The sequence below is a fragment of the Lycorma delicatula genome, chromosome 4 (assembly GCF_047948215.1).
Source record: "Lycorma delicatula isolate Av1 chromosome 4, ASM4794821v1, whole genome shotgun sequence".
Classification (NCBI taxonomy): Eukaryota; Metazoa; Arthropoda; class Insecta; order Hemiptera; family Fulgoridae; genus Lycorma; species Lycorma delicatula.
Genome location: NC_134458.1, coordinates 90,788,909 through 90,807,767, shown reverse-complemented (window position 1 = coordinate 90,807,767; position 18,859 = coordinate 90,788,909). Strand labels below are relative to the sequence as shown.

At 24.3% G+C, this 18,859-nt stretch overlaps 1 protein-coding gene across 50 annotated transcripts in view; it reads right to left on the bottom strand.

Moving 5' to 3' along the window:
* bt (projectin protein bent) overlaps window positions 1-18,859 on the bottom strand; it is a 432,362-nt gene that overhangs the window by 265,972 nt on the left and 147,531 nt on the right. For 23 of the 50 annotated variants that reach the window (XM_075363582.1, XM_075363597.1, XM_075363590.1 and 20 more), the window contains 11 exons: window positions 15,668-15,754; window positions 13,009-13,026; window positions 10,206-10,280; window positions 8,444-8,530; window positions 6,471-6,551; window positions 6,145-6,225; window positions 5,870-5,944; window positions 4,778-4,852; window positions 3,364-3,441; window positions 3,054-3,131; window positions 151-228 (listed from right to left, as the gene is read on the bottom strand). In XM_075363582.1, the coding sequence (XP_075219697.1) occupies window positions 151-228; window positions 3,054-3,131; window positions 3,364-3,441; window positions 4,778-4,852; window positions 5,870-5,944; window positions 6,145-6,225; window positions 6,471-6,551; window positions 8,444-8,530; window positions 10,206-10,280; window positions 13,009-13,026; window positions 15,668-15,754 (813 nt within the window). The remainder of the gene's footprint in view (window positions 1-150; window positions 229-3,053; window positions 3,132-3,363; window positions 3,442-4,777; window positions 4,853-5,869; window positions 5,945-6,144; window positions 6,226-6,470; window positions 6,552-8,443; window positions 8,531-10,205; window positions 10,281-13,008; window positions 13,027-15,667; window positions 15,755-18,859) is intronic. The other 27 variants (XM_075363628.1, XM_075363630.1, XM_075363624.1 and 24 more) reach the window with 18 other exon arrangements.

Genomic DNA, 18,859 nt, shown 5'->3' with positions numbered 1-18,859 from the left:
AAGTTAATTATGAAGGGTTCAATTTAACGGCAATCAATATTTTATATCATTTAACAAAATATGGCTCTTTCCAATAGCAAAGATAAATTTGTAAAGATATAATGTTTTACAAAATTAATGAAATATACTACAAATAAAAAATGTATTTACCACGTGTACTTCAGTTTTCTTGATTTCAGGTGTGTCAGAAACTTTTCTTTTAGGAGTTTTGTCTGTCTCAGGCTCCTTCTGTTATAAAAAATACATGCAACAGATAATATACAACATGCAAATGTCATAGTCATAAAATGACATTAAAAACATATATTTCTTATGATTTCAAGAGAAAGTATAAACATAGTATTTACAAATATCATAGTCTTAAAATGACATTAAAAACATGTTATCCTTTGAAGTGAATACAAAAAAAAAAACATAAATGTGATATTCACTTATCTTATTTTCAGCACTGTCAGAACATTCATTCATATATTATACATACTGTACTGTGCATGTTACTAACACAAAAATGAATAAAAAATAAGATAATTCTCTAGTACATAAAAATCAGACATGCATCTACATCTACAACTATACTGTGCTGCTCTACATCTAAATAAAAAACAATATTTTATAGTAAGAAACCAATTGAAAGTGGGTATAAAATGTTAACCAGGTTGTTTTTGCATTAATAAATAGTGTAAATAATGAGACTAAGAAATAATCAATTAATCTGCTAACTCAATGAAGATCAGTGAATTAATTAATTAATATATTTCAACTTAAAGTGGTTGATAAATTTGTTCTAAGCAAAGAATGATTAATATTTTGAATGCTAATAACTGATCAGAAATATTTAAAAAAATACAAGAGAGATAAATTATATTAATCATTAAAATATATATATAATCAGGCTAGACAAAATTAAAAATTAACTTGACCTGGAAATTAGAAAACCACAATTAAATGATTAAAGAGTAAAATTATATGAAAAATGACTATTATTTTACTTCATCTATTTTTTTAATCTGAAATGACTACTATTAAAAATATTTTTTACAGAATACTTAAAACATATACTGAGGCAGCTAAGAAGTATTATGCAGAGTACATCAATAATAAATAAAAATAAATATGTAATATTTTCATTAATGGTTTGAAGAATAATTAACTATCTCAGTCAAATTTCACTAATTATTCTGAAATAAACTAACCAAATTGTATTCAATTAATGTTTGTTCTGTAATGTATAAAATAAATAGATTATATTCTATTTCTCTGATAAATGAACAATTATAATTTTTTTTTAATAATACAAATTATAATAGAGTAGTAATATTAAAAACTATGCTAAAATTTATTGTTACACATATATTAAACTTAAATAACTTCGTATAATGGACATTCTACAAGAAATAAACTGCAAAAGGATAACAAATTTTAAAGAAATATTATTTTCATACATCAGATATATTTAAATTTAAAAAAAATGTCAGATTAAATTTTCTTTATTTGCCTAATACAATTAAAATAACTTGCAATTATTGGTTTGCTAATAAATGTACTTAATATAATAAAAGAAGAGAGATAATGATTTTATATAAAAACAGATTGTTTTTAAAAAAATTATAATTGTACCGTAAAGACTTTCTGAAACTATTTTTTCAATGGGGCAGCTTTTGTAACTTATTCATGGATCATACATACATATATATATATATGGAAATCATAATATAACATAATACGTAAAAGCTATGTAGTTATACAGAAGTCAATTCCAAGCTCTTAGAAGAATGTAATGAATCAATATATTAGTAGCTAAGTTGTTTTTATTAGTAATGGTTCATTAAGACTTGTCTTTATAGTGGTAGCTGTTACTAACCAGAACAATTCTATTTGAGCTTGTTTTAAATAATGTCTTACTCTATATATTGACAACACTAAAATTGCATACTCATATATCAAAGTATTATTGCAAATTATGTGTATTATGTGTTCTCAGGCAAGACAGCAAACTAACTACATCTACCAAAAGATTAGCAGTTTTGTGGGTCGAACATATTATTCTCTCATCCTTGTAGTTTTCCTTTAAACACTATTCTTTCTTTCATTGAATGCAATGAGAATAAAGTCCAAGACTTCATCTCCAAGGCTGGGAAATCAGGAGTTGGTGGAGATCTGCTTTATCAGTAGATTTTGTTGGAATAGTAATTTCACTAGTGGGTTTGTTTAGGTATCTGGTGTTTACATAAAAGAAGCAGCTACTGGACATTTTTATTCAGCAAAACCAGGCCTTTTACTATCCTTAAAATACAATTCTGTAGATTAGATACAATTTTTTTTTCTTTTAAATAACATTTTCTTTACAACAGAGTAAGATTTTTAAAAAAATTATTTAGGCCTATATAAAATCCAACTATCAATTAGTTGAGATATTCAGTATCTTAACCAACTCCTCTCCCAATTAAGTCCTATTGAAAATTCTTATAGTATTCACACAGTTACAGATAAATATTATAATGGTAAAATATTTTAATGTTTATCACAAGAGGGATAATTATTACTGTATTATTATCTGAAAACTAACCCTAACGGTTTAGTAACAGCAACATCATCTATAGGGATGTTTAAAATTAGATTACAACAAGGCAATATCATGACTGTGGCTCATCAGCAAATCAGAAGGTCTTCTATGATGCCACAGTGGCATTAATCATACTATTAAACTTTAGGCTGTTTTCAAACAAAAATACAAGTGTAACAACATCAGATGAAGGAACAAAAAATGTTGTGAAACAACTAAATAAATTCTCAACTATTTCAGAAAGGTTTTACAGTATAATTTACAATATTAACAAAACAAACAACAAAAGCTACCACACTAATAATCAAAATTAAATTCGTTGGGTGAAAAATGTATTACTTGTGTTTTAAACAAAATTAATTAAACTACCTATATAGTTTTTTTACATTAATTTAGAGATGTTGTAGATGGAATATGAACAATACAGCCAATTATAAGTAATACTGAAAGTATACTATACATATGTGTGTATAATTATGCAAATGTATACCTTTTGAGGTTCAGGTTTCTTACTTTCAGGTTCACCTGGGACTTTTGATTTAGTAATTTTATCCTTTTCAGGTTCCTTCTGTCATAAACAAAGAAGAAAGGGATAAATATTTATACCATGCATCTACAAACACAATACTAAACAAACAGTAATAGCATAAAATATTATATATTTATTTGCAATAAAAATATTGCAAAACCAAATGAATAATAATTTTTATACAAAATTTTTGAGTAATATGATTTTAAGAATTTTAAATTGTCTTATAAAAATATAATATATATTTGTTTGTAATTATGTGTATGTGTACCTTTTGAGGTTCAGATTTTTTACTTTCAGGTTCACCAGGAGCTTTGGGTTTAGTAATTTTATCCTTTTCAGGTTCCTTCTGTCGTAAACAAAGAAAACAATGGAGTCAAACAAATATAGCGTGCATTTACAAATAACAAACACATAACAAAAAACAACACTAGAATAACATAAAGTTTTACACATTTAATTGCAGTACAGCTATTGCAATATTGACTGTATACTAAGTTTATGTATGCATGCAACAAAAACACTATTCTAACATATACGGGGTTGAATGATTCATTCATACATGGCTGCATTATCAATATATACTACACTGTGCCTACATCTAATTACTAAGCAAAATTCTAATATAATGTGTCATCATAATCACAAATTTTAATCTACATTAATTAGGAAAACTTGGTCTAAAAAAAATTTTTCTGTTTATCAATAAATTACATGCAATATATATTAATACCAAATATAGTAACTTAAAATTACAAAAAACTGTATTAATGTAATACATGATAATACAATATAATAATGTAATAATAATCTGGGGAGAGATGACAGTAAAGCTAATTTTGTTTATATATTATAATCCAAGAAGAAAGAAAAAATGCAGAAATAACAAGAAATGTGAAACGAGAGAACTAATGAACAGGGTGTGACAATAAAGATGAAAAAAGCAAGACTATTGAATGACAGAGGAAAGAAATGAAAAAATACGATTTTTGTCATTCTGAAATTATTCTACCTTTTTCAGGTTTTGGTATAATATTTATTATACCTGAAAATCGCGGAATGTTTTCAGTAATGGTAATTTGGAAGTAAGATATCACACAACTGAAACATAAATAAGATTTTAGGTAGAATGAAAACAGCTAGAATTAAACAACAATCTTATCTAACAATATAAATTGACATCTTTTAGATTGTAATAACATTTTTCTTAGAAATTTTTTTTTGAGAATTTTTCTATTTCTGGATTTATAATATTTTTACATTTTTGCAGGTTAATTAATAAAGTTAAAAAAAATTCTTTTTACTGTAAAGAAGATAAATAAAGACCAATTTATTCAGCGAAAAATTTATTTAAATCACTTTATAATCTGTTAACATGTGCATTTCATATGCTCAAACTCATGACTGGCAGAGTAGAACTGTATTTATATTTGTGGATAGTTGGATTTACTTTACCAAAATTGAGATGTGTTTTATAGACTAACTCAATGTTTTTTTCATTCATGATAGCATGAATAAACAAAAACCTTTTTTGCCTATAGTATTCAGTGAATTCTGTTGAACACGTGGTTCATTTATAATGAATTACAATTAAAAGTACAATAAATGTGAAGTACTATTCATTAAAGAGGAAACTGCATTAAAAATATGTAAACGTTATGTAGAATATGTAACTGTAAATGTACCTTACTAATCTCTGTTTTTTTAGTTTCTGGTACCTCTGGAACTTTAGCTTTTGGTTTTTCAGTTTCTGGTTCCTTCTTTAATAAAGTACATGAAACAAAAATTTAAAAATTGTCATACTAATGAATTAAATTGTTCAAAATATGATTACAAAATACTGAAGACATTTGCTTTCTGCAGAATACAATAGATATAATTATAAAAAATATTAAACAGATTTAAAAATCAACTGATGAAAAAATTATTTTTGAATTTTGTAGAAGAATTAGGTTCATACTTCTAACAATAATGAAAAATATTTATTTTAATAAATAACATTAATGAAATGTAGATTTTCTGAAAATAACCGAGTATATACATATCATTGTAACTTCAGTTATGTATCTGAATAAATAATCAAATAAATAAATATATATATATAAACATATAAGAACACATAATGATGAGTTATAAGTCATAGAAAAATTGATAAATTATTTAATTTTTCTACAAATAAGTGCAGAAATCTTTCCTCATTCTTAATCTAAAGTTTGCCAAATAAATATGTTTTTGTTTTATTTGAAACTATTTAAAACTAATGAAATTATAAGTTAAATAAATTTTTAATACTGATGAACTGATTATGGCAAATAAAATGGATACATCTTTAGGAAATGAAATGAAAAATAATTTTAGTATTGATAAAAAAAAAAATTGTGGCATTTATATCAAATGATTGATGATAAAACTGAAAATCAATGGATATTTGGGTGAGCATATGTTTCTATACCCTCCTTAATGGATCTTTTGTTTTTTCTAAATTAATGTATTACATGTCATAAGCAAATCCCTAAGAACAAGAATATAAAAAAGTTCATATCGCATTTCTTATTCACCAAACAAACTGTTCAATAGCTCTTCCTTGACTGTAATAGAATAGGCCTTTTCCCATATTAAATTATAAATAAATGTAAACAGTATATAAACATTTACACAATTTTAAGAAAATGATAAACACAAAATTCATAATATAATGTTTGTAAATTCATGTGAGTATTTTATGTTTATTCAAAAACGTGTATAAAATTGTACTCTTATAATGTAATGATTATTACCTTCCTTAAATCAGTCTTTTTTGTTTCTTGTGTATCTGTTATTTTTTCTTTAATTTTATCAGACTCTGGTTCCTTCTGATACAGGAATTTGCATGCAACAGAAAAAAATATTTAATCAGAGGTAAGTACGAATAACTGATTACAAGCATAGAGAAAGATAAAGAGAAGGAAGAAAGAACAGAGGAAACAATACTGAGAGTAAAGAATTATGCCAGAAAGAAAAAGTAATTTAAAGTTTGAAAATATTTAAGTATAACTGAACAGCAAGAAAGTACCTTAGGAACTTCTGGCTTTTTAGTTTCTGGTACATCTTTTTCTATTACTTTTGGTTTTATTTTGTCTGTATCGGGCTCCTTCTGATAAGATGATTAAGCATGCAACAAAGATAAAACATTACTTAATAAATTATGTATAAAAATAAGTAATTAAATAGTATATATATAAAAAGAAATTTACGGAAAGACAGAATAAAGAAGATGAGAACACAAAATGAAGCAATAACAATAAATTCTGCAATAAAGAAAAAAGGATTCTTCAAAAACATAATTTAAATGAAATTTTAAGAGTGTGTGTTTAAAATAAAAGGATTACATGAATGTACCTTTGGAACTTCTGTCATTTTTGTTTCTGTTTTATCTTTTTCTGTTATTTTTGGTTTGAATTTGTCTGTTTCTGGTTCCTTCTGTTGTACATATTACACATGGAACAAAAAAAAATGATTCAACAAATGATAAATGTATAAAATGAAATAAGAAAATATTCAAAATGTGAAAGGAAAGAGAAGAATAAATTTACAAAACAAGATTAAAACTGTACGTAAAGAAATCATATTAAAAAATGACAATGTATTAAATGCCATGTTGTGCATACTGAACAGAAATAATTTTTAATAACATAAATCAATCTTTTATTCTGATATCTATATAATAATACATTATACAGATCATATTAGGAATGGGTAGCTACGCTATTTTACTACTCAAAAGATTTTTGATTTAAAATCATATGATAAACATTCTAATGAACTAATTTTTTTTTTTTAATTTTATGCAGTATATATTTAAAGGCGACAAATTATCTTTTAAATTTAAAAATGGACCTAAATTTATATGGAGGTAAAATTCTGAAAAAATATAATGTATATTGTGAAAATATAATGTTTACCATTTTTTAGTAAATGCCAGTTATAAAGTTTTCATACCTAATTACATCTGTGATGATTGATGGATTAGTTTAATAATGGATCTTAGATCTAATAATTTTGTCACAGCTATATTTTTTAAATTTATTCCAGATAAAATGAAACAAAACAAATGAGAATATTTGTTAATAAAATTCAGTGAAATTTTTATGAATTAAATGAAAAAAACTAACACTACATATTATGAAATACATGATGTGAAAAAAATGGAACTATTAATGAAAAAAAAAACATTGTGCAATCCAAGAGATTACAGTACTGAGTAAAACTGGGACAAATAAGGCACTTAAAATAAAATAGCATTTAAAAGAAAGCAAGGGACAAATAAGGCACTTAAACATAACCGCATTTAAGAGAAAGCAATGCAATGAAGTAAGTTAATGCAATTTGAAAAATTTCATCGCAAAATGAGTATACATTTATGAAATCTGTCTTTTTTTTCTTCTGTATATCTTTTTAAGTTGTTTTATCTAACTCTGGTTTCTTCAGTTTTATTAAAAATGTATAACATAAAAATTACATAGTGTGTCATTTATTAAAGCAAAAAAAAGTGGAAACATGAATTGAATGTATTTTAAACCATTTTAATTGTGCAGTTTTAATCAGAAACTTTATAATTAAGAAAACCTAAAAGAAAAAACATGCGAAAACCTGCACAGATATAAGCAGAGTTTATAATACATATTATTGTTATAAAATTAGTTAATCTGTCTGTTCCAACCAGACTTAAGACAACTGTACATTTTAAATACTAAATTTTTATCCAGTGGCATTACTTTCCATTTTTTTTAATTAAAAGAGTGTAAATATACTTATCACTAAAGATTTTCTCTAAGAAACTTTAAATAAAAGTATGGCACACAATCCAACATATTTGAATCTGAAATAAATCAAACATGAGTAGATTTTCTACTTGATTTTTCAGTAAACTGAGGAATAGTAGCATTTTAAATGAAGTTCTTACTTTCCTTTTCTTTCAAGCAACTAGAAACATTGGCTATGTTTACATTTTCTCTACTTTAAGTATAGAGCCACATGAAGCTCACCATAACTAAAAATTTAATTTTCAATCTAATTAATTTAATGAATTATATAAAAAAACCGTGTATAAAGAAGATTTTGTCAAAACATAACTGGTATTTTGTACAGAAAAAATTAAGTAAATTGTTCATTAAACTACAATTTATATGAAAGAATCATAATGCTTAATTCTTTTTTCAATTAATTTGGATAATATTATTCAATTACAATGCACAATAAACTGAAGATGGGATAATTCCTTAAAGAAAAATAATGTTAGTTATAAAACAATTATATTTAACTATGTATGATAAAAGGTGTGAAATGAAATATGTTTTATGGTGTAAATGTACCTTTATAATTTCTGTTATTTTTGTTTCAGGTGTAGGCTTATCTATTTCAATTACTTTGGATTTGGTTCTATCTAATTCTGGTTCCTCCTGTTTATTATTTTACATGAAAAAAAGAATGATAAATGTTAATTACTATGTACTATGATAAATATGAAAACAGCAGAATGAAAATAGTAAGAAATTGAAAATATTGAGCTTGAGAGAATAAAAGATAGAGGAGTTAATAGTCCATATTTTAATGGTATTACAAAGAAAATGAAAAAGGATAATTAATTATAACCATAAAATATGTCATTTCATCCAAAAATGTATTGTACATTTATAGAATATGACAAAATATCTGAATCGTAATCTAACATAAGTGCATAATGAACTGTCTTCTATTAACTTTGCAGTTACTATGAGACACCCAATACAAAACACATTTTTAAGCATGTTGATACCAAATTCAATGAATACCACATATCAAATGAGGTAAATCTAATTGAAATAAGATTTTGGAGTCGCTTAGCACTTTGATTGTAGATGAAAACTTATTTTACAGAAAAAAACCATTTAAAAAAAAATATACAGTTTTATTTTTTCAAGAGAATTTAAACAAATTTTATCTACATTCTATTACAATTTGACATGAAATTGATAAATAATTTTGTTTTGTGATAAGGTTAGGTATCATGTCTTGAGGCATAAAAACCAGACACTTTTATTCATTAGATCAAAAATGTAATTTTAAAGAGTTTACACAAAGTTAACTCAGTTACTGATCAATACAAACTAAAACAAGCAATAATTTGATATAGTATACAGTAATGACTGGCAAGTCGTTCTCTATGGATGTATGTAACTTATGCACAGTCTTTTGAAAATAGATTAGTCTGTAATTCATTACCAGCTAATTTTTATTTTATCCATGGATGTTTACTATCACTTCCCCCACCTAAATCATTATGTAATTCAGATCTACTGGCATCATCTATAACATCAATACTTTTTCACTTCAGATGTTTCTGTTTATATTTGTTTAGGTTTATCTGATAATGGTTTACTCTATTCAGTTACAACACATGAAAATAAAGAAATGAATCAACAAACAGTATAAACAATTGACATCAATCAAAATGCTTAACACAAAAATTACAATACAAAAGCAATCACAAACATTTAAATATGATATGAAAATTATTGTACTAATAATTTTGTTTTAATTAATCCCTTTTGTTAAAAATAATGAGATATACTGTGAAAATCAGAAATGATTAATAACTTTTCATACTTTTCTTTAAAATGTTAAATAATTTTTTTCTTCCTTCCTAACAAATAAATAAGTGTTAAACAAACAGGAAAAAATCGATAATTTGGTCTATAATTCTGAAAAGAAACACATTGTGTGCAATTGTACATTAAAACCATGCAAAAAAACTAAATCTCACTTCTAATCTATGTGCATATACATAAATAAAAAAAAAGTTCAGACAGTATAAGAAATATCATATAAAAAACAAAAAAAAACAACTGTTATTTAAAAAAACAGTTTTCTGACACATTTTATATTTTTTTAATGTGACCATATTTAGTTTATAGAATTTAACTGCAATATGAGATGCTCTGAAAATGTATAATTAAAAAAAGATTATAATTAAATTAACAAAATTAAATATTAAACGGAGTTTAAAAATATATCTGTTTATGAAATCACTATTTGTGTTTAAAATAATTTTAAAAGATTGTATCATGTGTATGAGTATTATTTGTAATAAATTACCTTAGTGTCAGTCTTTTTAGGTTCTGTTGTGTCTGGAACTTTAGGTTTTGTTTTATCTGTTCCTGGTGGTTCCTTCTGTTGTAAATGTTCATTATTCATGGAACAAAAATTTATTTATTTTTAATAAAAATATGTTACATAAAATTTTTGTATAAAAAAAGTGTATAAATTATTTAGAGAAAGATTAAATAATTTACAAAGTCAGACAACCAACTAGTCAACAATTTATAAAAAAAAATTAATTGTATTGTTAGGGCTATTCCCTAACAACACAATTCCCTATTAATTGTGTTATATGGCTGTTAAATGATTCAGAAAACATAATTCAATTCCACTGTCTTAACGGAAAAAGATTGTGACAAAAATGAAGAAGAATACATAGATTTTAATTTCAAAATTAAAAAGCAATAATTTAATATAAATATCAATACATAAACGAATGTCCAATTGTTGTAATATGACTAAAATTGTTAACAAAACTTTTAATGGAAATCTTTTGGAAAATTTAAATTATACATGGAATACAAATCATTACACGTTTTAAACTCATCTTAATACTTATACTGATGTAACCACCCAATAACTAGGTTTAGATACTAACACAAGAATTCAAGCAGCTCCCAAACTAGGATATACATACCCTGATGGATATGTCAGGATGTTTTTGGGGTACAATAAAATTTGTCTATATCTGAATTCTACATATGAAACCTTACTGTTTGTTTTGATAAAATCCCTTATTATCATATGTTTTTTAATCTAGCGACTGGCCAATTTACATATGTATATGTAACAAATACACTTGAAATTACAGCAACAAAATTGATAAAAAATTACAATAGTGTTGTGCAGAGTAAAAATTTCTGAAATGTGCTGTTAAGAAATATGCTAGTGAAAAAATGTTGGAAATAACTATAGTTCACAAACAGAAAAAAAAAATCATAAATATGGGAAACAAAATTATCAGATAAAGAAAATTATAAAGAGAATGATTTACCACTAAAGTACTATTTGTGTTTATGAGTGCATAGTGTGTTACAATATTCTCACTACTACAGGATAATTATATTATTGTCAATTAAGGTTCAAGTAAAAGAAGATTATATATATTTGTTAACTCTTGAGGTACCATTTAAGACATAAAACATAAATAAGAAATTAAAAATCAATTTCCACACTTAAAGAAAAACACAGAATAATCAAACAATAAGCGACACATATCAAATTTAATGAAAATTAAAATGTACCTATTTATATATATCTTCTCAAAGTATATACATTCACAAGTAAACAAAAGAAAGATTTTGTAACTTATTGTATATACTTAGAACCAGAGACAAATGTAAAAGATTAGAAAGTAAAATGAATGGCGTTTCCTATACAAAGCTTTCAATGATTGCACTGAAACTCACGTACATATTTTTCTATCTTCATAAACAGTAAACATGAAAATAATAAAAAATAAATACACAAAGTAATGCTTCATGCTATTCTAGGTTTCAAAGTGGCTAAAAACTATAATAGATTAACACTGAAGGGTAATAAAAAAGTCACTAAATTGTTAGGTTAAAAATAAATAGCATTAAGAAATGACAGTAACATGTGTTAAAATGACTTTATTAGTTAGATTTTAACCTATAATTAACTTTTAACCATTAGTGGAACCTACAGTCTATTTTCTGTACATGACCTTTTCATTCTATTGACTTTGAAAATATTTAGGATATGAAATATCATAAAATTGTAGTAAAATGTGGATTGGAATTAGATATATAGTAATGATGTAGTTCAAAGCTTACACTAACATTGTAATATTTTATAAATAAAAAAAAAATATATACAAATTGGCAATTGATACAATTGGAAGTTCTTACAAATGTAACTTGAATACATTCAAATATAACAGAATAAACAATTCTACATGTAATTTTAAATGGAAAATACGTAAGAAGAAAAACATACAAATTAACACTAAACATGGTAATTGTAGATACAAATTAGAATGTACGTATAAAGTTTAGTTTCACTAAAATAATTTTAAGAAATAAAATTAGTTATAAAAAAAATACATGCAATTCTCTATGAGTAAAAACTGAAGTTAAATCAACTGATAATATGTGAGTGAGAGTAAAATGCCGAAGTCTGTAGAATAAAACTGACTTTCAGAGTGTAGATTTTACAAATGTATCACATTACATTTAAACATGCATAAAATATAAGAAATATTTCAAATCATCTTATCTAAAATAAGTAATTAATTAAATAAAGGCTTACCTTCTTAAGTTATCGATATACTTATTGTTAATATAAGTAAACAAAATTTAAAAAGAAAAATTTTTTAATTAAATAGTAAATAAATTTAAAAAAAAATGTTTAAATTAAAAAAGTAAATGAATTAAAAAATTAAAACATTTATATTTTGCAAATTATAAAAATTGATTCTTAGACACAAAAAACCTAAAAATTTACTTTTCATTTGAATAATTGTATCATGCTCAGCTGAAGCAGTGGCCACATTCTATAAGAGAAATAGATGTCTTTTCTAACATCATATATTAACAAAATTAATAGAAAGGCGGAGTCATACAACTATAAAAAACCAATAATAATAAATTATGTTTTATAATAATAATAATAATTATTATTATAAAAAAAGCTTTCTTACCTTAATCTTCTTCAAAATATTCAAATGACAACTGAAAAAAAATCTAACCTAATAATATTTACTAAATACTAAATAGAATATAAATATAAATATGTTAAAATAATGAGATTCTTCAGGAGAATATGTTAATAGTTTTACCTTCTTCTCCTCTTCTTTCTGTAAAAAAAAAAAAAAACAGAAAAAAACAGCTATTAGTACTAGTAAATATATATATGAAACTAATAATACATTTAAATTAAAAAAAACATGTAGTACACTATTTTAAAATATATTAATTATAGCAAAGAAATAATATTACTACACAAAATGTGCAGTCTCTAAGCTTAAAATAAAGATAGGTATCTTTATTAAGTGAGGATAATTGTTTTCAATAAAAATGAAACCACTTAAAAAGGGAGCAGACTTTCTCAGAGTTGTCCCTTTTTGTGATAACTTCTGGTTTTCTGAGTGAATGATGCAATTTTTTTTAATACTTTTTTATAAGAAAAATTTATAATAATTCAATGATGTAAGAATTAACATGAATAAGTACAATATTCAAAAGCTCAACTAAATTATAAATTTTTTAATAACTTTTAAAACAAAGGGGGTGATTTAAATGATGTAGATTGCTCACTTCCACAGATTCCAAATGAGTTTGTACATATGAACACTGTGTTCCAATCACATGACAGTATTTATAGAAATATGAAGCATATGATGTGAATAACTAAATGCTAAATCATGTAATTTAATTAAGTAGTGCTATAAATTAAAAGTTACTTAAAGTTTTATTACCATGAAATTTAACAATTTTTCAAAATTCGCCAAGATGCATTTCAAAGCGTATAATTCAGCACAAATTTATTTAAAACAACCGATGATTAAGCATCAAAGTTCTTCAAAATGCATGTAAGCAAGTTTTGAACAAATGGAATGTTTTCAAATAATAAAACATAAGGTAAATTTTAATTTATAATTTTTATACAGGTACTATTGACAAGTATAACAAATGTAAAGCTATTACTACACAATTTTTCAGAAGTGTTTGATGATAAGTGAATGGTTAAATTTACTTATATGCTAAGGGATTTAATATAGATGATAAATTGCAGGTAGAAAAAGGAAAAAACTATGAAACATGAATCTCTGGCCATATTAGATGTTATTGTTATCATACCTCAAATATCATTACAAATTTTTAATTCTAGTTAATCCAGAGACTTAAATAATAAATACATCCATTGACAGAAAAAAACATTTATTTCATGAAAAAATATATAAATATTAGAACAAACCAAATAAATGTGCAATTACATTTGGAATTTCAGAGATGAGAAATAAAGTTGATTGTTTAAAATTTTATTCATTGTTTCATGGCAAAAATGTAATCGATTAGGTGAGTGTTTATCATCTCACTAACCAGCAATAATGACATGTTATATGATGCTGCTACAAACCGGTTTAAACTTATTTAAGATATACTTGACTTTTAACCAGATTTTAATTCTTGTACTGACACTACAATGGTTTGTTCATAGAATACTGTACTAAGGTTTAATGGTGTGCCTGAAAATGGGTAAGACAAACTATCTAACTGAATTTGAACTAAAAATCTACAGCAAGACATTATAATCTCAAAATGAATAATGTATGTATTTTTAGAACTGGATATATAAAAGATCTTGTTTTAGATTCTGAAAGAGTTCCTTAGATCAACTGAAAGTTACATATGATGATACAGCAGACAAAATATTCAGATATGAAAAGACCTCTAAATAATTTTTCATAATGAAATAATACAGTAATATTACCAAATGCTAACATTATATGCCAGAGAAAAGTTTTTTAATGGAGCTTTACATTATTATACTTTAAGAAGGAAAGAAAGATTAAAGATTATTAAAATAATAAGTGATGCAACAGATATCAACCAAACCACTGAATCTAATAATTAATTTTTTACTAATAAAATATCTAAATTACATCATGGCCTATACAATATTACACTGATTATTAATAAACCTAAATAGAAATAATTTTTTCATAAAGATTACATGATTACATGTTTAATCTTCCCAATTTTGAAAAGAATGAATGTACATAAAGAGTTGGTTTCTAGGAAGTTGGTAATGATTTATTGAATAATGAAGCTACATCCATGAATGAAGATTATTTTAACATATTATACATGTGAACTAATTTAACATGCATTAAATTATGGAGATAAACATAATATACAACATTAAGTTATAGGAAGGTGTGGAACAGGATGGACTGATATTTGTCTTACTATGTAAGCATTACTAAAAAAAAATATTTACATTAAATATCAGCATCACCAGTTAGTATTATTTAGAAATTAAAAATTTCAATTATCTTTGTTGGATACCTAATTTCTATGAAAATTCACATTTTTAATGGCATCTAAATGTTTACTATTTAAACTGATAAATAAAAGACAAAGATTTCTGGTAAAGATTTCTCAGAACTATCATTATTTTATAAATTCTATTTAGAAAAATGTATAAATAATAAAAAAATTTCCATTTATACAACAGTAGGAAAATAAAATTTGAAAGAACAGTGCATGAATGTCAAATGATACAGAGTAAAAAATTAAATTAAAAGAACAAAGAAAATATTAAAATATCATTTTCCTTACATTCACTGTATTTTCAACTTATAATTACTCAATAAAAACATCTTTATGAAAATAAAAAGTTGCGATAAATTATAAGACATGATTTCTGTGAATGTGCATAAACACAAACATGTACATCACAGAATATCTAAGAATTAAAAAAAAAATGTTTACCTCAAGGAAAATGGAAGACTTCCTTCTTTCTATAACTTCTTGTTTTTTCTCTTCTAATTTGTTCATTTCAATAACAGAATCCTCTTTCTACATGCATTTAAACAATACAAGACATTCCACAATCATCACACATATACAAACAATGATATTTGGTTAAAGAGAAAAATTTCATTCAATGCATAATGTATGGGAGCTTATTTCTATTTAAATTAACAAAATTATTCATAGTACTGAAATATAAGTCTTTTAAATATAACTGACTTCTTTATAAATATAATTTTTGTAATAAACAAGAGTTAAAAGAGGAAGGCTTGATGTTTGGTGAATATGTAATAATAGTCATAGATAGACTATAATTATATGACCAAGGAATACAGATGGCAATAAGTTTTTATTAAATTTCACACTGCTAGACATCCAGGAGACTTTCAGATTATTACACAAATCAATCACACTAACGTTCTACAAATATGTATTTATTAAAAATATTGACTCTGCTATCCTATTTATGCAGTATAATATATTTACCACCATGATGACAAGTGACTCACCTCACAAAAGCACTTTTGCTGTTTCTAACAGCACCTCCAATCTTTTCAATAAAATATAAATAAATTTGTTAGAAGCCTCATTAATTAATAAAACTGCACTCAATGATTATTATATACTTGGTTGAAACAGTTTTATAAACTGATGTTTATTGAATTTATGCATATATTAATAAGAAGACTAAAGATGCAATTAGAAACAATAAATGTATTTTGTAAAGTCAGTGCCATCACATTTTTATATAGTGTCAGTAGCAAAATGTAACATATATATAAATATTAATTATACATAATACTTGCACATGCTTATGTCTGATCCTAAGCAAAACTGTAAACTGTTTCCCTTATAACCTGGCTGTTCCATAACACATAAAACTTCTCATAGAGTATGAACTTGAATTTAAAAGAAAGTGAAATAAGGGGAAAATACCAAAGTAAAAGTTAATTTAATAAGCACATCCTTGTGCATCACTAAACTTAAATAATTCTGGGTGTAGCCATCTGATCACCTAACAGCATATTTCTAACAATGTTATATTTAAATAAAAATGGAATAGTAAAAAAAAGGAAATTGAGATAGAAAATAAATATTGTGTATAAAGATACTAGATATAACAGAAGAAGTCAGGTTGATTACATATTCTTTAAAATTATATGTGGGTAAATAAACATTTTTAATCTGAACAAATGCTTAACCTGAGAAAAACAGCAAAACCCAATCGGTAGACCAAGAAAGAGATAAAAATTAAGAAATATATAGAAGTGATTAAGATAAATAGAAGTATTATAGAGCAATGGTGTAAGAATTGATAATTTGAGGAAAAATAAATAAAAAACCTCCAAACTTTAAACATTGAATGAAAATTTCACGAATTAATATGTTTTAAACATATATTTGACAGCTATTGAATAACACATATTAATTGTATGAAAATAAAAATTAACAGCATGATAATGCTATTATTTTATTGTTATTAACTACTTTATTGTTATATATGATAAAACCAAAATTGTGATAATGTGCATACCAGTAATGAATGAATTATTACTGTTACTGTATTTATAAAGACAGATTTAATGAAGAAAAGTAATGTTCATGAACTTCTAAAAAAATTATCATCATAATTTTCATCAAATTAACATGCAAGTAAAGAAAATTAAATGCATAAAGTAAAAACTAAAATTTTTAACATGAGCAAAGTACATATAATATTTTGGCTTGCAGTGCAAAAGTTTTACTATCATAACTATTACAAAAGATGTAAACATCACACCTTTATCATCACAACAAGAAAAATGACAACAAAATATTCCCCTAATTATTGCCAAAAATTATAAACAATATAAAAATTTAAATTACATACACTGAATATAACAAGCTATTAAATAACAAATCTTATCAAGATCATAAGCTAAAATCTTTGCCAATTGATATCAGAAGGTATTATTATTACATTACTACTGACAAAAGGAATTATTAAAAAAAAATATATATATATAACATTATTGTTGTTTTACTAATGAGAATAGTAATAAATACTTTGCTAAATTAAAAATGCATAAATAATTCTTTGCATTCTTGCACATATCTCTTATGTATTTATTTTTTATTTTTAAAATTAATTTTTTTAAATTAAACATTCTTGGAAAGGCTTCTGAAAAAATAATCATCTACAACGCCTTTAAGGTAAATTGTATAATTAAATAATTTCACCTTGTTTTCTTTTTTCTAATGACATTATTTATTCAATTTTTTAATAAAATAACTTAAATACAATTCATAATTAAATAAAGAACGAATAAAAAAAATCTATAAAGAAAAATGAAGAAAGTAGAAGAAATAACAGAAAAAAGTTAACAGAGAGAGTAGAAGAATAAAAAAATAAAGATTCATGATTCCATAAAAATTCATATATCTATAAAATCAGAGTTGCTTTTATACAAGAAAATTACATAAAAGTAAAAACCAAGAAATTATTTATACATTTATTTATGATTATTTCAATATCTTACTAGCAATGAATCAGTAAGATACTAAATCATTAGGAATGAGTAGATATGTACACTAATGTATGGGTAAACAACAGAACTGCTAGGATTTCAGTAAACTTCTATTAAGACAACAATAAATTAAAAAGTGTAAAAAATTATAAAACATTGATATCCGATTGAAAAATCATAAATAAAAATGCACTGCTTTAAAAATTGAGTTAAAAGTAAGAATTTTTAACTGTTGTTATTATTATAAATTTTAGTAAGATTAAAACAGAAATATTAGGCTCCAGAATAAAAAATAACAATGTATCATAAAATATTACAAAGCATAATATATATCTTAGATATGCATATTGATATATACAAAAATGAATGTTTGTTTGTTCCGTATGTGTTCCTATACCATTCATCCAATTGTGATGAAACTAGTTTGGACCCGCTAGGTGGCGCTGAGGTCGAGATATTTCAAAGAATTGTATCTATGGTTTGATTTGGCTCATATTCAGAATATATTAATTATATGAAAAGAAAAAGTTTTGCAAAAACTATACTTGCTAGGTGGTGCTGGTATCGAGATATTTACAAAACAAAACCAAACAGAATTTCTTCTTCTATATATATATAAAAGGCAATGTTCATAAGTGTGTCT